The 25832-nt window shown below is 47.9% G+C and overlaps 1 protein-coding gene across 1 annotated transcript; it reads right to left on the reverse strand.

The window, feature by feature from the left end:
* Positions 1 to 2125: 2125 nt before the first annotated feature.
* LOC142591255 (uncharacterized) lies at positions 2126 to 24437 on the reverse strand. Its single transcript, XM_075703595.1, has 5 exons — positions 24092 to 24437; positions 16779 to 16987; positions 8534 to 8673; positions 6608 to 6768; positions 2126 to 2336 (listed from the first exon to the last, which is right to left on the reverse strand). The coding sequence occupies exons 1-5, from the start codon at positions 24135 to 24137 to the stop codon at positions 2197 to 2199; spliced, it is 696 nt and encodes a 231-aa protein (XP_075559710.1). The 5' UTR covers positions 24138 to 24437; the 3' UTR covers positions 2126 to 2196.
* Between the last annotated feature and the right edge of the window lie 1395 nt (positions 24438 to 25832).

Raw genomic sequence — 25832 nt, forward strand, 5'->3', positions numbered from 1 at the left:
TGGTACCCTTTCTACTAATATAAATAACCATCAGTGTTGCCTAGCGTACGCGTTAAAAACCTCCGTCAACCGTTCTTTTTTCTCTTTAAATTCAACTGCATCATGCGCTACCCGTGTTTTCTTTAAGGCATACTGCTTATTTTCTATCGCTTAAAAGAAGTACTGGCGTGAGAACTCAGACAACTAGCCCACCTTTTAACATTAAAGAGACACCAACAAAAAAAAAAGTATTTGAGTTGTGTTAGTATATGAACTTTCTGAAATACTAAAACAGACCATTTTAACCATGATATGAAGCTTGGTGAGACTGAAGACGCAAAATTAAAAAAAAAAAAGCAGCTGCCAACGCCGCCTTGAGGTTTACGCACCACCTTCTTGCGGCGTCGTAAATTCTTCACATTAACTCGGGCCCGGTTATTTTCGCATCGGCGTACACTGACTTCATTGCCTTCTAAAAGAGCCAAACGCTGAAGTTTGGATATTTCAGTAACCTTTACTGAGCCACCACAGCCCCAATAGGAAAAAAAGGGGCTTTAAATTCCGCGACGTCACACTGATTTACGCGCTCAGGTTCCGGCGCGAAATCAAAAAAAGAAGGGAACTCTGACACTTAGTTATTATTGCTGAATTAACGAAAATAGAGTTTTGGAAGAATATTTTGCCAGTGTAAACGGATCTACTGTTTCTCTTAAGCGTTCCTTTAAAAGGAAGCTTTAGCTCGGGGCCAACTCCAATTTCCCTGTTGAGATATATGCAAAACGCAGAAATAGTTTTGAGAGACAGCAAGCAGCAGAACCGGTTTGAATAAAAGTGGTTTCGTGTGAGACGAAAAGTTAACACACACTAAATCTGGAAAACAGAATATTTCTTTATGATCTCAAATTGTGGCAAAAAAGATTGATAAGGTTTAAGACGGCATATTTTTACAAATCCGCAGCTACTGCAGTTCTGTAAACTGTAAATATTAGAGTATTCCGAGCGAACATTTGTGATGCGTGAATTTGACGCTTACAAGTTTTTTGCAAAAGTCCTAATCACAGGTTAGTTGCCTTTTTGAAAGCGGCGTACTATTTGTCAATTTTGTGCTTTATAGGTTTATTATAGGTTCAGCCCACAGAATGGCGGTACCATTTTGCGTTACATAGCTGCGAACTTGATACGTGAGTTTTCGAAGTTACGCAGTCCTTACCTGATTAAATTGAAAATCCGCATCCTGCAGTTACTAGATTTTAATTTTTTCTTTTAAACTCAGCCCATGAAATTCGGTGTAGTGATTGCACAGAAAAAACAATTTTTGCGTTCGCATGTATTAGGCACTGACGAAATGTTTCCGAATGTTCATTGTCTTGCGACAAATGAAGGTCCAAACGGTCGCTGTAAACCTCAGAACAAAAACACTGGCAAGAGTGCGAACACCATAAATACTTAACCACCAAATTGTTTTTACGAACCAGTTTGTATTTCGGTGCCCAGGAGGCGGATGCATTATGACGTCATGATGCAATGGCTCGCTTTGTTCCAGCAATCACTGCGACTACGACACGCGGATGATAACTATGCACGAAGCGTCCCCACTAACTTCTTGCACGAACCCTGAAGCTATCAACCTTGCAAGTAGACTGCACACTTTCCAGGCCACGGGATTCGTTTCGGTTGGATTAAGTATGCCCATTCTTTTGTTTGTTGGGATGTTTTATGAATTTGGCATGTGTGGCACGCTCTTGAGCAGGACGCAATTTCGCTCATGCAGGTATCAAAATTAAAAGCAAAAAAAAAAAAAATCAACTGAGGCTTTACGTGCCAAAACCGCGATTTAATTACGAGGCACGCCGTAGTGGGCGACTCCGGATTGATTTCGACTAGTTGGTGTTCTTTAGCGCACACACAGTGCACGGCCACGGGCATTCTTGCATTTCGCCGCGATCGAAATGTGGCCGCCACGGCCGGGATTCGCTCCCGCGACCTCGTGCTTAGCAACGCAGTGCCAAAGCCACCAAGCAACCAAGGCGGCAAAAAATAAAACAGCAAAGTCAGAAGTCTGTATGAAAATTGAAACTGATGTCTACTACATGATCGCATGCGGCTGCCATAGGCAACGTTGAAAAAAAAAAATGATGCAGTATGCCGCGCCTGCTTGCCCAGCAGCGAGTGCATTCATTTGTGTGGGCGATGCCTGACGCCGGGGTGAATCCTGGCTCAGGGCTTTGGCATGGGCTTTCGCGCCACGGCCCTCTGCAGTGCAGCCCGAAACTCGGCGTTCAGGAAGTGCTCGGTGGAAGCCCGCACGGCAGCGCGTCCGGACTCCATCAGCTGCCGTAGCTCCTCTTCGTCCACGGCTGCGTTCATCAAGGGTGCGGTTGATTGTTACACTGTCCCCGGCCTCCGCGTCTTCCGCTGTTCTGCCGGCATTCGGCTGTCGAACATGAGGTACGCCAGAAGCAAAGGTACGCTTAAGGGCCACAACTTGAGAGTTCAAACGTAAACCCGCACTCGCTGGCGTTACCATATTGTAGGAACAGACGGTTTGCATTGGCCTTATCGCGGCCGCCATTTTGGCGTATGAGCCGTACTAGCACGTCCGGGAACTGCGTAAAACAAGAAACCTGACAGCCAGACACACGCCTCTCGCAAATTTCGACAGCTCGATAGCTGTGACAGCCTGGCGAAAAGCAGTCGCCTTCAAGAAGCAAGACAAAGGCACGCGTGAAATGGCGCACTAACATCAACGGGGCCGCCATGTTCGGTGGCCTCGATGACGACACGTGAGAACGGAGAACGTGTCCGTGATGGCAGGTGAAAACTACCTAGTCGCGTTCGCTGGCGCGATTAGAGGAGCGCGTGTGTGGCCCCCACGAAACGTCCACTCGCGTGCCTTATCAGCCTACTGCAGTGAAAAAAAAAAAAAACTTGCTTTTTATTTGGTTTTGGCTTACGGAAAGCCTTGGTCTCGTATTCAGATTAGAAAAAAAAAGGTGTATAAAGCCTCAGGCTAATACTTATTATTTTTCATATAACGTATGCAAACAGGGCTTTAAAATTGTGGTTCATCAGCATCATTATCATCAGCCTGGTTACGCCCACTGCTGGGAAAAGGACCATCCCATACTTCTCCAACAAGCCCGGTCATGTACAACTTGTGGCCCTGTTTTGTGGTTATGAAGACGCAAAAAATACTGTCGAAGATTAACTGGATTCTGTTCCAACGCAATCCTACAACTCGTCATTGTATTTTTATTTTATTGAATTTACGAAGCTATGTCAGAGGGAAAAACAGGAAGCTGTCCAGCTCTTATGCTTGTAACCTACAACAGGGTATACCTACGGAGTGAAAAACAGCAGCGGCGTTTTGTAACAGTCTCGTTTTGCCGGATCGATGCTTTGGAACTGTGTATCAATATATATATATATATATATATATATATATATATATATATATATATATAGAGAGAGAGAGAGAGAGAGAGAGAGAAAGAGTAAAAATTTCGACTTTTAGACGGCACTGCTGGGTAAGAATTTTCAGGGTGCCAGGAATCAGGAATTGTGCGTTCCAGCGTTCAGCCTCTACGTAAGCTACATATGACAGCCGCACCAATGTAATATATATATATATATTACATTGGTGCGGCTGTCATATGTAGCTTACGTAGATGCTGAACGCTGGAACGCATACTTCCTGATTCCTGGCACCCTGAAAATTCTTACCTAGCAGTGCCGTCCAAAAGTCGAAATTTTTACTCTCTGTCTTGTTGAACAAATCCACATCAGATGTCTCCACCAGCACTGTCCTTGCGAATTCGTCCCGGTACCCCTATAAAACGGCACATCGCTAATCTGTATACGTTCTGGCTGAAGCTCTTCGTTTAAATATAACGTCACCGTCAGTAGCGGCTCAAAAGCATTCGTTATATGAGAAGAAATCAAAAACAGGGCCCCAACTTCATGTTTAGACACCGACGAGTCACCCTTAGAACGGAGGACCGGTTATTTTAAGTCGCACCGTGATCTCAATGCTAAAGCCCTTGACACGCGGTGCCTAATGAGTGAAATGCACTGGTGCTCGCCAGCTATAAGTTTTCCCTCCAGGACGTGGAGGAGGAACTAGCCGCTTCTCGAAAGGCGCTGCCTTGCCGAGTACGACAGCGATGTCGTATTTATGTAACTGCTGCTGAACTTAAGAGCTTTTGCATTTGTCCTTACGGCGATGGCGAGCTCTACGCGGGGCTGCAGAGGAAAACATAAAGTGTAGGAGGGACTCACAAATATACGCTCCCGACTTAGCAGTGCACGTCGGATTTGGGACTGCGTCCACAACTCACGTTTGTACCCCAATTCAGCCGCAGCTGACGACGCGTCAGCTTCGTCAGCTGCGGCTGAACAAAATAAACGCTCGGCGCACCGAATAATGCGATTTCGAGAGTCGCAATAAGCTTGCCATATACAACACGGTGCTTCGCTGCGAAAGACGCTTAAGAACCTTTTATTATGAGAACCGATGCGCCAACACATAGACCAAGAAAAAGAACAGGACGCTTCGCTCATATTTCTTGGCCGTGGTCTTTCTCTTGGTTTTAGAAGTGAGGCGATGGTGCCTTGCGATCAAAACACACGAACTCGCCCAGCTTACTGTTCCTATATTAGGTGCATTTCTTCTCAACCTTACCGTTAGATCAGCTTGGCGACCGACTGATTACGGTATTTATATGAGCTGCACGAAAGCACGTGGTCACCCGCAGCGCTGTCTCAGCGGCTACGGTGTTCAGATGCTTTCGTGCTGCAGTGGCTGCTACACTTCCGTGGAAGCGGAATCTACCAATGTTCATGTACGAAGATGAGGATTTGCAATAACCAAGCGCTGGGGGGGCTCGAGATTAATGGAGGGCGCTGCGCCAGTGCGTCTCTCATAACCCCGAAGTTGGTATGGGACGTTAAACCCCATTTTCTTAATGACCGATCAGGTTGCGAGATTAGCTCATAGCCACAGTTTAGTGGGGGATGATGTTCAAGATCATGCGATAATGGGGTACTCTGCTTGAAAAGTGCACTCATGAAGACTCTCATTGACCGTTTACAAGAGGTTCTGAGCTACAGTTTACCCACAAAAGCACCCTCAGACCCATGGACAACAGCGGGCCAGATGTCAAATTGATTGCACATGAACTTTCGCATGAAACTACTTGTAATCAGCAGCGCAGCTTTGAAAGATTAACCACCAACTACTGTGCTTAAATAATTAACTACGCACGGCGAGAACCAATGTTATGAAAGTATCTTGTGGGTGGAACATTTGCTCTTCCTATATGTCGCGGGCTTTTTTTATGACGCGAAAACAAAAATGCACTGGACTTGCTACAGAATTGGACTTTTTCTAGAGCGTTCTAAAATTTCACTGAAAAACTTAGCACAAAAGAGTTTGACACAGGCACAGAGAACAGACGAGGAACAACGCGTTCAGCCTCGTCTGTTCTTTGTCTCTGTGTCGAACTTTTTTTGCTCTAGGTTTCCCAGTCAACCTGTAAGGCCAGCTACCGCAGCAGTCAGCCTTTCTGAACTATAGCTCAACAATTTTCTGAGTCGCAAGTTTTTCTCTAAGTTGAACTGTTGCGGAGATGAATAATTATTTTCACAACTATGCAACTATGCAAAAAAAATATTTCACTTGCTTCACAGACTGGTGGTCTTACGCTTTTATACGCATGCTCCTAATAGCACAGCCGACTAATTACACCTTGGCCAAAATTATCTCAAACGCCGCACATCAACACCACATACGTTAACACTATTACAAGGTCAAGCGCTGCAAAAATTCGAGAGCTGACTCCAAATTAATATGGGCCGTGCACGATGTCAACTCACGCTGGCATAAAATTTTGGTGAAATTTAATACGTAAAGTTCTGTGATTGTTCAGGAACTCGAGTGTGAGAGACGACATCTGTTAAGTTCTGCCAGCGGTGCAACTAGAAACGTTGATGCCGATTATGACTCATTTGTAGGTCTATCGTTACATAAGTGTATTCTGCCATTGTTACAACCATTAATATCGCATAGAATTACGATTTTAATTGAAAGAATGCAGTCAGCGTTTCCGCCCTCTGGTACCGCAATGTGAGAACTGACCTGTAGACAATTGCCAAAGCTGTCGCGGCAATTGTAAATATTAACGCACACGAACTGATTTTCTTAAAGGCAGTTTCGAGTAACCTACAGATTGAACTGCGACGTGTAGTGAGCATGTCTGCTTCTATGTATACCGCAAGACTAATGTGTGCATATATACTTTCCTTGCCCGAACGGTAGCTGAAAGCCGTTCGCGCGCTTTAGCCGTCGCCGGACTATAATTATTCGTAAGCGGGACTCCTTAGCACACTCTCAAAATTCGTGCTTGATTGGACCATACATGGGCTTCTTAGCAGAGGAATAAATCGCTTAAGAGGGACAGGACTTGTTCTACCGCGCAAAACTGGTTTCTGTACTCGAAGCACGCGCTACGCGACGCTACCAGCAAGGCGCAAATATGTGTCGCATCGAACGAATGACATTTCCTTCACATCACGTGTCAACCCTTGCGCCTCTTCGCTGACATTAGGGCGAAGGGGCGCCTATACGTACCTGGTCGTCTGTCCGGACTGACCGCGGTCAGGTTGACGCCACCTGATGCGAGCTGGAAGGTGAGGAGGTTCGGCCTGTCCTCCGGGAACCCCATCACCTCGACCAGCGCCACGGTGTACGTGAGCAGCAGTTGCAGGTCCACGAACTGAGCCTGGAACATGCTGCGCATACGTCCCAGATTATCCCCGATCGTAATCCAGCAATTGCTTCACTATGCCGCAACCAATGTACACGGATGTTAGAATTACTACCTGTAACAGCAGCTTAGGGGTCATGACCTTCGCAGCTGAAGCACAAGAACAGCTCAAGCAATACGTATATTACGACCCGGCGTTCGGTTCGGAAACTCGCTTCCTGCGACTGCTGGTGCCTGCTCATAACTTGCTGAGTTGGTTGTCGCTACTGATAGTAATAGGTTGGACCTCGGTGGAATGATAGCATGTTCATCCTGCTTCCTGACAGCGCTATGTTCTTTAACACGTACCCACTCGCGCGTCGACTAATCTAGGAGTAAGAACGCCGCCGGGGAGCACAGCGCCCTTTCACGAGTTGATAACAGACGTTCTAACGAGTGTGTTGGCCAGGGAAAAGTAGTGGATTGCAGCTGATCGTTTTAGCAAACAGATAAACGTGCACTGTTGTCATTGTATCCTCGTTCTGGGGAAGCTCCCTGCGCATACGCGGCTCAGAATGTGTACCGCGTGGCCGTGAACGTAACAATAAAGAAGTTCAGGTCGCTCTTTTCTACAGCCACTGAGCGAATGCTTTACTATAGACGTTAATAAAAAGTTTACCTGCATTTCTGACGTAACTAAGTGTCGTCGCAACGCTTTCTTGTAGGAATAGTTAATGTATGCACAAATGTACACCCTTTATTAAGCACCCCCTGTTGCGCTGCATGTTATTGATATCGCCTAAGCTTTACTACATTTATGTATTTTATCTCTTCAAAAGAACGCAGTTGTTTATGTAAGAGTGCCCCTGATTATGCACCTAGCCGCGCGAAGACAACTCCACGAGCACCATGTATTCCAGGAACAAATGACGCTTGCGTGTCTTCAATAACTTCGTTATTGTTAACATTTTTTTTTTGTTTCAGCTCTTCCTTTTCATTTTATTGCGGCTTCTTGACGCACCTAAGTATCATATTTTTCAGCGGCCGGCAAAATCACGGACTTCCGTCCTGCATGGCGCTCATCTCATCGCTTCTAAACTCTGCTTTATCAACAAGGCCAGGTCTCAAAGCTTATTGTGACTCGCAGGATCTAACAAGCTGCTGGGATAGCCGGGCCTATAGTATTCTTATGCTGTAAAAACCCAGGACCTGCTTATTGTGCAAGATTTGAAAGAGATTGCATGAAGCCTTGATTAGCATATGTCCCAGCGTCGACGCCACGTGAGTATAGGTACGGACTGTACTCAGCGACCAGTAATTTTTGACCAACAGCACGGAGTGGCCTTTTAGAGCGCAGTTCTTAGGCGCATGTTCGTGCGGTGAGCGTCGGCTTAACTGAGCGAACGAGCACAGCGAAAGATGAAAGAGCGAACGCGGAGCGCAGCGGGGGATGAAAGAAGCGATGAGAAAAGCGGAGGAGGAGAGTATGGCGAAAGGGTGAGAAAAAAAGCTGAGTGCGGCGATAATGGCTACGAGATGGCGCAATAGTAGAGCGCGTCGTCCGGGAGGTCTGTCGGCGGCGGCTGCTATGAATCGCGCCCACGTGTCATCCACCTGATGACTCTCGCGATATCTTGATTAGCGGGGCAGTCGCGCCGCACTTCGCTCCGTCTGCACGAGAGAGATTTTTCGCGCCAGCCAATATTTCTTTTTCGTATTAGGGAGTATCGTAATCGTCGGTTAATTTTTGTAGCAGCCATTCTGCCCCGTGTCCTCCCTGTTTGACATGAAAACCATCGACTAGCGCTCACCCATTGAGGCGCACATGTCCCCCGCAGTGTACAGAGGCATCCTCGAAGCGTATGTACGAGCCCGTGGTCAAGTTGCCGCGTAGGTACCCGGGGGCGCTGGCATCACCGTACCGCTGCACGCCGCCCGAGAGGCCTGTGACCTGCGGCGTGGTCGTAACTCTCTGAAACAACCTCCGTGCAGCCACTGATAATCGGAATTTCCCTTAAAGCATGGCCATTTAGAGAACACGTCAACGTCCGAGTGTAATTATTCAGCAGTGGCAGCGCTTGTATCGAGATCTTGCGACGCTACTAGAACGCAAAGTAACGCTATTGTGCAGCATAAGTGTTCTCGGCGAAAAGCCGTTGTAAGTAGATGAATACGCAGCAGCCTACTTGTTTACGGCATCCAGTAGGTAGCATCTGGTCTACCCCTTCAATATCTCTCGGGAGGTGGTTGTCGGAGCTATCTAAGTGAAATGGAAAATAATAGAAGCTCCCTGGGCTGGGTTGAGAAAGGCGGGACTGCTCATTCTAAGTGCCGGTATTCCGGTGTTCCATTATTAATTAATTAATTTATTTATTTATTTATTGAAGATAGCCCCAAAGGCCCTCATTACGAAGATATTACACTAGGGAGGGGGGGTGGCACATGAGCATTGGTCACAGCTTATGCTTATTCATTACGCTGACACACACACACAAGAAAAAGAAGCCATATAACCATACTGAGAGGCTATATACGAGTAAACGTGCAACAATGGAGATAGTTCAACAAAAATTTATTCCCTCGATTATTGTCAGAACAATGCTGCAACTGACGGCATATTTTTCCTGTAGAAAGAATATACCACTCATGAGCGACCTAACATTCATTCAACAATATCAATAATCTTCCTACGCAGGTTACTTCACTGGCGCCACGCTTTTATATCGACTTTGGTTGGGCGTTGCCTTTACTAAAGCCTATGCCTTCCGCATAGGGATGACCGACACCCCAACCTGTGACCACTGCGGCCATGAAGAATCAATTGGCCATATTTTGTGCACCTGCCCGCAGTACAGTCCACAGAGGGCATGCCTTAGCCACGAACTTGACCAACTGGACGACCAACCGCTATCCGAAAAAAGAATTCTGCAACATCGAAAGGACCTACCGTCACAGAAGAAGGCCGTGCAGGCGCTTTTGCGCTTCTTGCGATCTACCGGCCTGTGTGAACGACTTTAACTGGAACGCCTTTTGTGTGTGTGTGTCTCCATGTGTGCGCGTTCGTTTTTTTTTCTTTTTTTTGCGTTTTCCTCTCTGTCATCTTTCTAACCCCTATCCCCTATCCCCAGTGTAAGGTAGCAAACTGGAGACTCATATCTGGTTAACCTCCCTGCCTTTCCTCTCCATTCTCTCTCTCTTGGGACAAACGAATTGTTCTAATTACTCACCATGGCTTTTTTTTTAGATAGAGACAGTGAGAGATAAACGCGGTAAGAAAGGCAGGGAGGTCAACCGGAGAAGATTCTGGTTTGCTACTCTGCACTGGAGGGAGGGTAAGGGGAAATGAAAGACGGAAAGAATTTTCACAGTTGTAGCGTTCTGCCGCTGATCCCGGATCCACGAATGTCAGAATCACGGCGGCCGCCACCGCTGCCGCCACCACCTTTTCAAATTCGGCTGGGGAGAGTGCACATTATTCTTCGCATTGGCAATTTCTGCCACGTCGTCAAATTTGGTAAAGGTGACCTTATTTGAGCCTATCAGAGAGGCCTATCAGAGACAGCCGCCTCCGATTGCCTAAGAATGCCACCATTAGCCAATTAGACGACATGGCGGAATTTGGCAATGTGTAGAATAGTACCTCAGGCAACAAAATGCAGCTCCACAAAACAAAATGGCAGTAATATAAGACAACAACAACAAGAAATGGGCGCTCAGAAATCGGTGCAGGCAAGCGAGGCCCCAACTAAGGAACTTCTATATGTTGCTCTGCACGCAAGGGCGTACTTAAAGGAGGGTAGGGGGGGGGGGGGGCGCCTATGGGGCTTCAGGTATGCCGCCTCCCTTCGGAAATTTTGTCATGGTGTCACGCACAGCGACCACTACAACCAACTGCACCGGAATCTATTCTAGAATTCTGTCTAGGATGTCTTTTCTCGCGGCGGAAACTGTTCGCTGTCGTTGTGGGCTACATGGCTGAAACGTCAAATTGACGCCCTTATTAAACAGCGAAAACAAAACCGCTCGGAAATGTGTTTCGACCTTGCACGTCGTGCCTGGCTCACACGTTGCACCTACCGAGCGCCGATCTGGATGCAAGCATGGCCCCGCGGCCCCCTACAACTCTGTACACTCTCCCTCCACGTTTAGTTTTTTTTACTCTCTACAAGCACGGTGGAGGTACCCACCTGTGTTTAAACATACCGCGAAAACTGGCACATAATACAAGTATTTTTGCCAGTTATTAGCCTGCCAAATTTCTTCCTCGTATAATGTGTTGATGCAAACCAAAATTTCAGCCAGAAATCGTGCTCAATTTTTTTTACGTTATTGCTGCATTGCTATTATTATCTTCGTAATCATCTGGCGCAGAGAGACTGCGTGGGTTTGGCCGCCATGATGTGCTGACATAGCAAACGAGTACGCACCTTCCCAGCGTCGACCTAGCGTGCTAATCAGATGAAGCACGCGTTATCCGGAAGTGGCGTTGTTGTTTCTTCCCCCGCATTCAAGTTGTAAAATGTCAGGACCGCCAAAGCAGTAGTCGGTTGCCTTTAAGAGGACGGTAATTTTATCCACACAGAAAATCAACAACTACAGCACTCCTATATTTGGCCTCGTAATTCCGGAGCACCCTGTTTGACGTGCGTTTAAAAAGTGCGCCATTTCGAATTTGCTCGACGGCACAGACGATCCGTGTAGCTGGGAAGACTTCTTGGAGAAGAAACTGTCCGATAGTGCAACCATGGACAGCGACGATTGAATCGAGAAATCCGGTGTAAATAAACGTTCGCGCTGAGTTTGGTGCACTCGTATCGTGCGCGGGTAAGACTTATGTCTCTTTTCGTTATCCCCAGATGACGATTTGTCTTGTGTGCGGGCTTTTATGGTATACCTCCTTTCTCTCTTTTTCGTATCGCCGGTGTATGATGCCGAGTACCATGCGCATGATTCCCTGTGGACGAAGCTTTGCACTTCCTTTCTATTCAGGCGGTCCTTCGGTAGCGCAATCAGTAGCCCAATGTAGATACTCGCTTGTGGCCAACGTCGTAATCCTCCCTTTGCATTGATTTCTTCCTGCATACCCCTACCAAAAAAAATTGTTGCAGCACGAAGACGTGCTGTCAACTGATCAAATTGCGGCTTTGTTATATTTTCTGATACGACAGCCCAACCTCACTCCACGCCCCCCCCCCCCCCCCCCCCCCCTCCGTACAAAATTTCCAGCTACGCCACTGTATGCACCTGACAGTGCAGCTCTATGTTTCAGCCACTAAACCGAACAAATTATTCAGTCAATCAATAAATCAGACGACATACAGATAGAAAGATGCAGTTTTAGCATCCCAGCGTAGCGGCGCGCTTAAGATTTTCCGTACGCGATCGACACTTTACTGCCTCGCATTTATTGCGATAGCTATTATATAACGGACGCTCTATGCTCGTTCGCGCCGTCGGCAGTGCTACCGACGTCGTGCTGTCCCTTAATCGACAGGGCATGCGCCGCACACGCCGGAATAGCGTGAGGGTCTCCAGATCCGCGGAATGAATTTTGCCGCAAAAACGAATGAACCAAGACGATGCGCAGTCAGCTCTTCTCTCAATATGCTCGATGGCGGAGCTATAGAACAGCGCTGTACCTTGCGCTGCTAGCATGAGTGTTGTACGCACGTACACCACAAGCACACTGGTGTTTCGACTTGGCTTCTGCGTCTATGCTCTGGTCTGAACAGTAAAAGTCAAGCTAACGTTAGCCAATAATTAACTGGGCGCTCACTAACGCCAACGGTTTCCCTTCGTCCTTATGTCGCGCACCATCGAGGTGCATTGCTCGTCATCACGCCAGCGTTCTGAGACGCCTGGCAGCTGCAGGGGCGCTGTTCTTTCTGCTCAGCAATGACCTCGTGTGCTGCGTCGTACCAACGTGTCGCACCCGCGTATAGCCACACACACACACACACACACACAAACACACACACACACACACACACACACACACACACACACACACACACACACACACACACACACACACACACACACACACACACACACACACACACACACACACACACACACACACACGCACGCGCACGCACGCACGCACGCACGCACGCACACACACACACACCAGTGCGTGTGCATTGCTATTCTTCGGTGTTAAGCGATTGTATACACACGTGTCTATGAGATGGCTCTACCATGAAATTAAAGCAACAAAAATACGGAACGATAGAGTAGAGTCACTAAACAAGGACAACGATTTCTACGCGCTCAAGACGGATGCCCAATACAGGACGAGACCACAAGGGGGATCTTAATGTCTCAGAGTGTGCAACGACTTGCTGACGGTGCCGCGAACCGCTCTTGCCTTCCGGGACGCCGTTTGCGAAATGCATTCATAAGTAAATGCAGAAGAGCGAACCATTAGTGTGACCGCTTGAGGGAACGCCAAAACGGGACTGCTTGCACCCCGGGTGAACCTTCGGTCTTCCCCTCTCTCGGGCTTCCTTAAATAAGCCTCCTTTCGAAATAGACACGCGAGTTGAGGCGGCGAGCACCGACGTGGCGGGTGCGGAAGCAACCGGAGCTACGCGCCCCGATTGACGCAAGGATTGAAAGCTCGGTGCCTCGCTACGCCTGCCGCTGCGAGGAACTCGTTCACGATGAGGATAGCTATAGGGGGCTCGTTGGCGTGGCATGCCTTATTTTGTTGCAGTGCAAGCTGAAGACTGTGTTCGGCTTGCGCAACACGCAAGCTGAGCGCTGTGTGTGTCAGATGTGCCTTTCTGCTGTCGTTGTTCAGCTTGCGCTACGACAAAATAAGATATCTCTTTCACGAATGAGTGAACCTCCATGCGAGCAGACGTTCGCACGTTGGTGATGATGATATGTCGATGACATGACAAAACTGTGATTATGCACAATCACTGAGTACGGTGTGAAGATTGGGAGGGTCAAATAATTTTATTTTCCGGCTACTTCCTGCCTTCAACTAGAAGACAAAAACATATGGAAATGATAATTATGGCGATGATAAATATCATTGTAATATCTGCGATGGAGGTAACAAATAAGGAAACCTGGGGGGTTATGGAGGGGATGGGTTATTGTGAGTCGACTTATTCGTAGCAGGCTGTGCATTTCGGGCACCGGTGATTGGCTGAAGCTGTACCAGCTATCCGGGCACAGGCTCCCTCCAGCCAGTCTCCTCTTCGCTGGTAAGACTCCAGTCAGCGGTGGCCGAAATGCACAGTCCGTTAGTTGGCCTCTTACAGAATAGCCCTCTCGAATAGCTGTCGCTAAGTAATATATATGTCCATATAAGTTACTTGGCTGGTATACAACGACATATTGTTTATGTTTCTACCATGTCCCTGCCATTTGTTCGTCCATAGTTTCCGCTTGACATTGAAGGTCTTCTAGAATTCGCGAAATAGATGGTGCGCACCTCAATATCCACCATGATAAACACCGACGTGCAGTATTACTTCTAAAGTAAGCGAGCATTTTAAATCGAATATCTCATTGCCAATCCTCCCGGAATTAAAATGATAGTGTATTTATGGGTTTTTACGTGCCAAATTTCATGATCCGATCACGAGGCACCCCGTGGTGAGGCACTCCGAATAAGTCATGACCACCTGTGGTTGTTTAACGTGCACCTAAATCTAAGTACACTAGTGTTTATTTTTTTTTTGCATTTAACCCCCATATATATGCAGCCAGTGCGGTCGCGATCGTACCCGGGCAACGTCATTTCGCCATATATTAAGAAAAAAATAACAATTTGAGCCGCTGAACGCGCTACACAACGATTGCTGTCGGCTGCTCCAAATATACATCAAAAAGAAAAAATAAAGGATGCGGGGTACCAGATCTTTTGCCTGGGATCCAATAAGACAGGCGTGCGACCACATAAACTGTTCCTGAAGTTAGCGATATCTACCGGGTGTTTGAGCGAACACTTGCAAAATTTTTTAGAGGTTACCTGTGGCAGATAGCAGAATACTATACTCACTGAGCCGGTCTACTCGAAGAGGCGGACATTACTCGCACAAAAAATAAAAATGCATAATCGACTAATAAAAAAATTCACGAATTACGTTTTTAACTAATTACCTAATGGCCCATATTGCAATTTACAAATTGTAGCGGCGGGGTTCGCAAGGCGAGGATCCACTTGGAACAAATTCTCAGGATAACCCCAGTATACTTTGCGGAGAAATGCATTGGTGTTCTAGTTACTGCCTGCCACAGACAACCTTGAAGAATTTCTGAAAGTGTTCGCTGGAACACCCTATATAACGAGTTATTTATGCAGCATCCATAATTTAATAGAGCGCGTGCTTTTTCAGTATCGGCTCAATGATCGCTGGCAGCGGCACCCGTGAATCGACGCTTTGGCTTTGGTGCATCGTTCCCCACTGAATGTCCAACGATCCTGAATGCCCAGCCGAGACGGAATGCCCACTATTGGACATTCCGTCTAGTCGGACACTCCGTCTCGTTGGACATTCAGGCAGCAATCGCCAGAGAAGCGGGATTTGACCCTCGCTGCAGTGCAAGCTTCAGTTTTTTTTCTTTTTTGTGCCGACAAGAGCCACTCCGTGACAAGAGCGTAAGAAGCAAACACGCGTGAAAAATGGACGCGACTGGCAGCACAATTTCTAATTATTCCATTTACAGTGCGCATGCGCAGTTGTCTGTTTTCATTATGATAAACGTCTCCTTAAGCTACGTTGGTGGTTCTGCAATATTATTAGCTGAAGCTTTTTGAAGGAACCAGTGTCCTTCATATGCTGCAACGGATAGCCGAGATGGTACCAAGAGCTCGCGCAGAACGCTCATGTCTGCTTGAGCGATTACGAAGGGCGTAGTGAAAGTAAATGTGCGCATAACGTCTTGTTCTCGGTCACATGTCGTCGAAATTGTGCAGGCGTATGAAGCTCTCCTTATGGGCGAAATATCTGCACTATTTGTGTACATGGCGCATGAGGCATATGGTCAATGATTAAGTGTCATTGTGATGTGTAATTCTGGACGAATAGGGTGCCACCTCTTCTGTACGAGCATTAGGCTTAAGGTTTGCTATTGAGACGACATTATTCACGAGCCGCAGAACAGTTGGAGATGCCTGAAGAAGCCAAAAAGAAAACAAAAACCCCACAAGCTCTATCGGCAACGCTTCTGTTATGCAAAAGTGGCCCGCAATGGACTGGCTGACAGCGACGTTCGTCTCGCTATCACGATGATCGCTATCAGAACTGGTGGTTGCCCGATTAGTGGTCAGCGAGAGGACCATCTGTCGTAGCAGGAGTTTTGTAAATGCGCGTTCAATTCACCGCTATAAATCACAACTAAGCTGACAAAGCGACACACACCACGGCTTCAAATCCTGAGTCACTCATTGCGTCTCGTGCTACGTCTACTTGGTAACGCGCCTTTCATAACGGTAAGGTGCATGAGTTAATTGAAGTCGCATGTCGCCAAGCTAGCCGAATAAACCAGGCTCGACATTTCAAAATTTTTCGCGTGCATTAAGGGCTTCGATAACGCATAATTTTTATACGATCATCAGATAACACGTGAGGGCACAGACCACGACAAACCCATATATCATCGCAAGAAGATATGTCATCATGGCGACAAGCACATATAGTTGCTGGTAGTTGGATGTGTAGTGACTATCGTTTCGCTAGCCTTCTTAATTTCGAATAGCGTATATTTGATTTTATTTATAAATGTATATACCCAATCAGCTCATCTTCTACTCTGAGCACGGGTACTTTATGTATGACTCTCATGGATATAGAGCGCCTGCGCAAGTAATTTTTCATGAAAGTCGCTTGTTCTACAAGCTAGTTATCACTAGCTATGGCTTGTTGTACAATGAATAAACAAAGCGACAGGACGGTGACCAGCCACTTTCCTGTCTCTTTGTCTGTGTCTGCCTCGCCATTTTCTTCCCTTTTTCAAGTTTGCTGGCATATTTTCTTGGTATAAACGCGTAATTTTTCGCTTGATGACTGGTCGGATGGCACTCATTTCGCTTACCTTGATGCGAGTGAAGTTGGCCACGTGACGCTGCAGTCGGCCGAAGGCGAATGCGAAAGCCGGCAGTGGTCGCGTGTCCAGGCCTGCAGCCTCTTCCTTTAGCGCCACGGCCAGCAGCTCGTCGAAGTACAAGTTGGTGCGCCTCACGGGGTCGTCGTAAGCACTCAAGCCAGGAACGGCCTCCGCACCGGAAAGCGCAATTTGACGTCCTGCGATTGAGGATGCGTGTCGTGCGATCGTGCGATCACAGAACGCATGTGCACTGTGATATCGTATGCGGCTTACCCCCGTCTTCTAAAATGAGGCTAGACCACGTTGTTTTCCGCTTGTTAGGCACCTCGAAGCCAGACATGGCATCCAAACGGAAACAACGCTTGTCTACGTCTCCCTTTCTTCTTTTTGCGTCTTTAGTCTGCTTTCGCGATGTTTAAAATATGGAGAACCAACCAGCCAGGTCACCTAACCTACACCATGACCTAGACGCGGAACTTTTCTTCGACTCTATGATAATTTCTAATGGCACCCCCTTCGGAAAGTGGCGGCGAAAGACAGTTCCGTAGCCATCTTGAACTGTTGGGCTGCATCTTTTGCAGTCTAGCACTTTCCTGTATCTATTTTATCCCCACAACTTTCTTTTTTAGTTTACCTTTACTTTCACCACCTAACGACGCACAGCGCCTCGCCTCGGCAGAAAAGCGCTGCTCTGAGATAACGCTCCTCTGTCATTGATACAACCAGGAGTTGTTCCATAGGTACATTAATCCCACTGTGCGTGCTGCTGACTGGTGTGCGAGGCGCTCAACAGACGGTGCCACCTCTGAGAGAGAGGAGGCGGCAGGCGGTTTCGGCGGTCGTGTAACTTGAACCCAGAGCACGGTGACCCGCAGTGAAACCTCCGTGCGCGTGGATGTGCGCGGGAAAGTAGAACAGATGAGGGACGGCTGGGCACCCAGAGAGACGCTGCATTGCAGTCTCGCGTTCTTACTTTTACTTTCGTAAATGTTGTTTTTGCTAATGTAACCGCTGTTCGAGTTTCCCTCTACCTCCGAAAACGTAAAATATTATTATTACTGTTAGCACCAGCTCACGAACACAAGCGTTACGAGCAGCTGACTATAACATTCGTTGCCCAGCAGCCGTTGTGGTGTGTCATTGAAGCGCGGTGAGCACTTCCTCTAGTGACGGCGCTGTCGAGCTACGCTCTTGAGTCGACGTGGATTGCCGGAGTGGAGGGACGTTCTAGAACACGTAGGTGGGAGTTTCGAGTGCTCTGATAACCTGGGAACAGCAAACGTGAGCAAGAAAAATAGGCCCATCGTGTACGTTCGCTTATCGTGCTTTGATTTCGACGTTGCGCGATATAACGTAAGTTTGAGACGGGTGCCTAATTTTACCTTTTGCCGGTGACGACTTTCCATGTTATTGTCAATTTGTCCCTCGGCGCAATACGTGCGTGATGTACCCGGAATTCTTTCGAACGCTGCCGCCGACTCTATAGCGATTTTTTTTGTCAATTCAAATGGTGCGCACGTGACGCAAAAAAAAAAAAAGAACTGTTTCGCTGTCATCAGGAAAAGGGACGGTCCCCTGCGAGCGCGCGGCTGGACTAGGCTGAACTGCATGACCGCTCCGCCTACTTCCTCTCCACTTGAGTTCGAGTGCAATGTCGATACCCATGCAGCGTGCGTGTCCGTCCTATTTTGCCCGCTTGCATGGCCGTTAGCTGTATCCTATTCATCGGGATATCGGTTTCTCGGTTCTGCGCGAGCCACCGCCTGCAACGCTCCTTATACGCGCCGTGAATGGTCAGGAGATATTGGCGCCGCAGTTCTGACGTTAGGTGCACTCCTGCGAGATCGTCCCGAGTCGTACCAACACCTCCGCATGCAGCGGTGATGGGTGTCAGGCGGCCAGGCGGCGGCGGCGGCTCACGCACAACTCTTGAAGCGGACAATAAACAGACAAGAAACAATAGCGTTTCTTCGTCGTTGTGTCATCTCTTCACCGTGTGTTCGTCCTTTTTAGCGCTACCATCAGTTTTAATTGGAAGATTGGTTGCGCTTTGTAGACGATCACAAGTAAGAATACTTTTGCGCCTGTCCTGTCTTCTTACTTGTGATCGTCTACAAAGCGCAACCAATCTTTCCAAATACGATGAACCAACTTGCCCAACAACGCATTCTGCTAAACATCAGCTTTAAAGAATGTTGAAGCGGAGCCTGGCGCGTCCGACAGAGCGAACACTGACGCTGACGCGCACTGCGCTATCCCTACACGAGGTGCGCTCAAGCGGAGGGGAAGCATAGCCGGTGCGCCGATGCGGTTTGGTATGGTTTCGGTATAATGCGGCCGCACGCTCGCGGAAGTTTGGTACCTTCTCTCACGACAGTGCGTTATCGAACGCACGGGGGCACGATGGGGAAGATTGTGCTCGCACCCATCGTAGTGATTTCAGTGTTGCCTGTATTAGTTGGGTCAGTAAAAACCTGGTCATACGTCGCACCTTTCTTTCTTCTTCGACATCACCACAACCTTACAATGTGTATGTAGGTACACATAGAATCGAACCAAACATCGAACCAAGCCTACCATCCGCGCGTTATAAAAACTGCGCTACGGCTTCTTTCTGTGAAATAACTTAATTCTTGCACTGTTGCTTTGGGGCGTACCTGCCCACTGCCTCACCGCCCGGGCAGCCAGCGACGGAGCTTAACAATGCTGGCATGTCCAAGGGACAAACGCATGCAACACGCGCTAAGAAACCTCCTGCGTAGTGCCTAGGCGGAGTCATACATTCAAGGACCAAAAGCCCCCCAGATTTTCACTGTCACGCCCGCTCTTACTCGCGCCTGCGCGCAACCGGCTGGCGATTCCTCAAATGAACGTCTTGTCTTGGCTGGCTAGCCGAGTCAAATGCGGCGGCAGGAAGTCGGACACGACCGCACCCTGATTGGTCGGCGCTGACAGCCTTCGTTCGCCGCTTCCGTCGAGTGGTTGACCACCTTGATCGACGCCCTGCCTTGTTCGACGGCGAACAGCTGATGGCCGCCGGGCGGACGCCAAGCGCGGCCCTTCGCCAGTTTTTTGCAAGAAAATCGCTCCATCTGCTTCGGGCTTTACATCGAGATCAGATAGGCAGAAGGCTATAGATAGCGATAGATGTAGTAAAACCTGATTAATAATAATATTTGGGGTTTTACGTGCCAAAACCACTTTCTGATTATGAGGCACGCCGTAGTGGAGGACTCCGGAAATTTTGACCACCTGGGGTTCTTTAACGTGCACCTAAATCTAAGCACACGGGTGTTTTCGCATTTCGCCCCCATCGAAATGCGGCCGCCGTGGCCGGGATTCGATCCCGCGACCTCGTGCTCAGCAGCCCAACACCATAGCCACTGAGCAACCACGGCGGGTGTAAAACCTGATTAAACCAAGCAGGCTAGAAGACTATTTGTCTCCGTCTCGTTTCACAGAGGTTTCAAATAAACATTTTATCATCATCGTCATCACCACCCATTTCAAATGCGTGAAGCATTCATCCTAGACTGTTTCATTCAGTTGTTCCCAAGATATATTAGTCTTTGCTTTACGTTTGAATCATGATGCTTCGACAACAAACCATTAGTGACAATTGGGCGCTGTTTCCGAGATTTGTTCTCGGTTTTTTTCCCTCACTAGGCTTAACAAAGGCGACTGTAGTAGTCCAACATGACCTCCGAGATTTTATGCGCTCTTAAATCTCACGGGCCTTACATTACAAATGTTTGCATGCTTACTTGTGCGCTCAATGGCAGCACTACATACCACTGTGTCAAAATATCAGTGTGCCGCTCAAAGGCGGCATTTCAATACATTAACACGTCTAGGGCCAAGAACAGGATCATGGAGAGGGGAGGACCTACAAATACAGGAGGAGCGCTTACTCACAGTGATATGCAGCACCATAGGGCCACAGCAAGTACTACATCGAGGACAGTGTGGACAACCCGACCGCGCATTCGTGTAGATTGGCACGACTCGTCGTTCGCTTTAGATGCCATGGAAACCACGGAGCGCGGTCATGACATATTGACGAAATGCTGCAAAACATACTGACTTGCGTGCACAATCAACGTGGCATCACATTGAGACGAGCTGCTTTCACAGCCGATTTTCGGTGCGGGTTCTCGCTTTGCGTGCCATGTTGCCGCTTTCGGCTTCTTGTGTGCGCACCTTACCAAGTCCAAGATGTTTCATTTCATGTCGCTATGGGCAAAACTGAAGTACACACTAAGCTCGGGAGACCGAAATCAGTGTCATCTCGGCCTAGCGAGACCGGGCGTCTAATTCAGGCCCACAGGCAATGAGTATATAAGTGCACGAATTGCGGGTAGGCACTCCGCTGAACGAAATGGGCACCGGCTCTAGCTCGACGCTGACAGCTGCAGCAAAAGGCTGACGATTATGCATGTCGACTTCGTAAGTACGTTTCCATTTATTGTGAGCGCGATCAAGTCTATAGACCTTTTCATCGGGCGAGGAGGAAATGGCGCGCGGCGAGCCTTTCCTCCTCTCTGACTTGTGTGATTCGGCGCGGCGTTGTTTGGAAGTATTGCTGTCGCGTGCTGCGGAACGATTTCGAGATGTTTAAATCGTACTTTGTGAAATTTACGCAATGTCCTTTCATTTGAGGTTGCAGGGAAGTCTTTCGGTGCATCGGTAGCTACAGTACGCGGAAATATCTCTTGGGGGCGCAAACATGTAACGCGCATTATCAGCCCCGGTGTGTGTATGCATTGTGAACTAGTTTGCGTATATCGGTTTTGATTCAACGAAGAGATCCGGTGTCTCTGTATTACCAGCATGGCATGGTAAATCTGCTCACTATCTGATCACTTGGCGTAGGAAGGAAGGAAGGAAGAAGTGAAGAAGGAAAGTCAGGGAGGTTAGCCAGTTTAGGTCAACCGGTTTGCTACCCTACAGATTGGAGCGGGGTGGGGGGATGAAAGATGGAGAGGGGAGAGAGAGCACATAGCACAGCACACACATCGTCAGTTACCGTTCGTCACTGTTGCGTGGTACGTGACGTCACGGTCGCAGCCGCTTGTCCAAGCCCGTCTCTCAAAAACGGAAGTAGTCCCTTCGACGCCTTCAGCTGCGATGTCTTCTGTCGGCGATATGTGAAAATCGTAGGGACTAAAACATAAGAGCGCGTGCTCGCGTACGGCCAACCTAAAGCAACAACGAAGCGGCAGGCGCTATTAAATACTTGTGATGCACCGGCATCGTTCTCACGCATTTCAAGTCTTGTAGGCTTAAAATCACTATATGTCTACGCTAACCTCCTGCACGAAGCCGATGGTGCTGCTCAACACATCGATCAATGCGATTGGTGAACCAGCATGATACATACATAAGCTATGTGCTTCGGCATTGAATTTTTGCCCTGTAACGCCATAATATATGAGAGGGATCGCATAAAAAGAATGCGACAGCTATTCCTGAGGGCGAAATTTCCGAACACGTGTGAGTGCATCGTAGAGAACGGAACGAGCACAACCGAAAAAAGAAAAATTCGGTTCTTATCCTCTTCCTTGAAAAAGAGAGAAAACGGGCAGACGCCGAAGTATGACTTCGAATAGTCACGCCGCATGACGTTTATAGATCTACAAACGTTGATGCCGCATGCTTGATGCCAAGCGCTAAATATAACAAATATATCTTTAATCCAGCACCTACCACTGCTTAGGATGCCGGCGCAGTTCGTAAACGGTCGCTTTGCTGGACAAGTATTGTTCACACTGTAAATTATGCTGTTATTACTAACCAAAACTATTTTATTCATGGGTGGAAACCTCATCCACCGAACCAAGTAGTCACGCAATGTAATCTGCAGCTAACAGTTTGAACGCTTCTCATAGTATAACAGCAGAACAGTACCACGCTGTTACAATCGTAGCATATGTTTCATTGCTCCTAAAGCGCAGCTTAGAACTATAATTACCGCAATAAAGTCCTATTAGTCAATGGAACTTTCAGAAATACACAATTGCTCTCCGAGGCTGATTGTAGCCTCAAACATGAGCGCACACATCGCGCTGCGCGATCCGTCCGCCTAAATGCCAGCAGAAATCCCGGTCATACCGACTTAAACCACTTCAGTATGTCTCACAGAACCGTTTTCCCCGTACGACACGCCACGTCACACTAAATAGACCACGCGAGCGCGAGAAGAAACACCAGAAACCAGTGCCGAGCGTACACCTGCCATGCAGAATGGAGCGATCACCCAAGCCAGCATGCCGACTGCGCCTATATATATGACGCCACTGCGCAGCAATATGGTGGCGTCCATGAAAAAACGGTGTATATAAAAGCGCAGCTGTTGCGACAATTTCGTTGTCGGTGTGACATTCTTTTGCTGCAGTCGACCTCCCGAAGACTGGCCGAACAGCAATCTGCAGACTGGTTTTTTCGGCGTCACGAAAGCCTGTCGGGTCAGAGGAGTTGTCGGTCTAATGTGACAGGGCGCCTCTCAGCGACACAGCCTGCCGACTAGTCGCCGATCATCGACGTCTTTGTCTTGTCGCGCAAAACTACACGAACATTTTGGTATTTGGCACCCATCGAAATATGGCCGCCGCGACTGGGACCAAACTTGCTAGCTCAAGCTCAGCAGGGCAACAGCATAGCATCTAAGCAACTTCGGCGTATTGTTTACATGTACTGGTCGGGCGTGTCTCCCAGGTTTCCTTTTTTTCTTTTTCTCCAGCGCATTGGATTGCCGAGTAGTAAGATTGAATTTGACGCGTTTAGCAACTCTTTCCTTTTAATTTTTGAGCAATGCGAAAGACACTGACTGAGGCTCAATGCTGCCTCGCTTGAGGCAAGCATGGTCGTCCGAAGGAAAAATTACGCGAAATAATATTAACGCGTACAGCCTGCTTCTGTCATCCGCGTCACTGCAGGCGAGAAGATTACGAAAAAGATTAAAGAAACACGCGGTTGAAGAAAAAAAAAAAAGAAGATTTGATGAATCGATCGCGAGTGCATGTCATCGGTATGGTTGTAATTACTGTCAGGCACAGCGAAGTGGAGATAAACGAGCCGATAGCGTCTGCCCGCCAGGCTCAAAAAAAAAAAAAATCCTGCGACGACATAGTAACCGAAATGGTGGACATTCGCTATTTAACCTAACTATCCAAACGCGTCTTTACGCTCCGCTACCTCATCGAAGTCGCGGAGGAACTTTCCCTCTCACTTTCATTCCGAAATTACGGGGCTCTGTGTAGCAGGGCCCGACTTGTTTCGCCTTGAGTGACACACGTGCTCACCTGACCAGCACAGAAGCAGAAGGTGATGGAGCAGTTGCACCGCCATCGTTCCAGTGGAAAATGCCCCGATTTCGTTGCACTGGCAAAACGTTTCTCTTCCTGTGCAAAGGAGGAATATCCAAAATAGGCTAGGCTTCTTGTGCTAACGCAGCATTCACTGCAACGGCTTAGATGAACGTGACTCTTTGACTTGATCTTTCAATGGCAGAAACAGTAAAGAGCTGCTGTTGCCATGGTATATTACTGCAAAGCGCAATTCTGCATTTCCACCTCAAGGCTGTCCACTCGCTATCGCGTACTTCTCAAGCTACGATAACCTGTGACTCCACTTTTCAAAGCCAGCCGAGCGCAGCTTGATAGATTCCGCAGTATAGAAACTTTCATCCCCCATCAGTTCTTCCCCGCAGCTGAAGAAACAGGAATCGCCGAGATGCGTCATGTGGGGCACTGGAAAACGGAAGAAATAAAACCGTCCTTTATGCCTGTTATACTCTACAACCAAAAAAAAAGGGGGGGGAGGGGAGGGAAGAGTGTGTCTGCGAAAGCGACTTCCAAACGCATCGCGTGGCTTCGAAAACTGTTAAAACAAGATGTGTGCGTGCAAGGGAGGGAGGCCAAAAGCGCGGCCACATTGTGGGCGACGCCTGTCGTCCCATCCGCTTTTCTTTGTTTTCTCACGTTCCAGCTGTCACGCCTGCTATATGTTTCTTTCCTCTTTTCATTCATTCATTCTTTCTTTCTTTTTGTTGGCACGAGAAGGGAGCTCTCCGGAACTCGCTGCTCCAGTCCATGTTTTCAGAGTGGGACCATAATCAGTCTAACGGTCATAATCATAACGGTCTCCTGCATCACTATGTTTTTAATTAAGGATGCTTTCGACGTATGACTGATGCCGCGGTTTTTCACCGTGGGTATCGTAGGGAGTACTTTCTTTAACGTACTTTTTTCCCCTTTAGGATGGTCTGTTTTCGTTCACAATGCACGTTGTAGGTTGTTTTACGTTGAACTAAGTTGCATTCTTTCACTTAGATCTGTCTTCAGAACAGTTAAGCGTTTAACGCTGACGGCGATTCTTATCAGCGCGCAACGGAATGCTTTTCAATGAATCTAAACTCTAGCATGCGTGGCATTTTTAATTTCCTGTTCCCGACTCCACACAGCTGTCACAACCTCAAGAAAACCGCGGCTGCACATTAAGGAAGCCCGCTTTCGAGCGCATAATTGTTCATCGTAGTAAGCGACAATGACGCTTGTATCCGTGAGGATGAAATTAGGCAGCTGCGTTAACTGTCCCTCACTCATATGTTGTGTTAACTGCCACAAGCAAGGGTGCCCTATCTCACTTGGGTCAAATTTGAAGTCACCCAAGCGTCCAGTTGTATGGCTCGCGAATAACAACTACCTGTTCGCCTATGTTAGCCCGCGCGCTCCAGCACACCAGCTGAACACAACTTTGCGTGCGTCTGACACTTGGTAGAGGAATGAATGACGAGTCATTGTGAACAAGTTATAGACGGAGTTTGTCGCATCCAAAGCCATTCGTTAACGCAAACGAGTGCGAGATTCCTCTGGCGTCCGTTTCACTGGTCACAAAATGTTAAGTTAAATGGCGGGTCCTATCGTTCGGGAACTGCAGTGGGTTGTGGGGAACGTCGTAGAGGTATAATTTTGATCGGGTTGTTTTTTCTGCCGCGCCCCTAAATGCAAAGAGCCTTTTGCCGCAGAAGCAGCATTTTCTCTA

This window comes from Dermacentor variabilis, chromosome 8 (assembly GCF_050947875.1).
Source record: "Dermacentor variabilis isolate Ectoservices chromosome 8, ASM5094787v1, whole genome shotgun sequence".
Taxonomy (NCBI): Eukaryota; Metazoa; Arthropoda; class Arachnida; order Ixodida; family Ixodidae; genus Dermacentor; species Dermacentor variabilis.

Excerpts from the sequence above, each read along its gene's own strand:
- LOC142591255 (XM_075703595.1), bottom strand. The coding sequence starts at position 24,137 with ATGGCGGTGCAACTGCTCCATCACCTTCTGCTTCTGTGCTGGTCAG. Across the intron at positions 16,988-24,091 it reads TCTGCTTCTGTGCTGGTCAG|GACGTCAAATTGCGCTTTCC; the intron begins GTGAGCACGTGT and ends CCTCAATCGCAG. Across the intron at positions 8,674-16,778 it reads CCAACTTCACTCGCATCAAG|GTCACAGGCCTCTCGGGCGG; the intron begins GTAAGCGAAATG and ends ACCACGCCGCAG.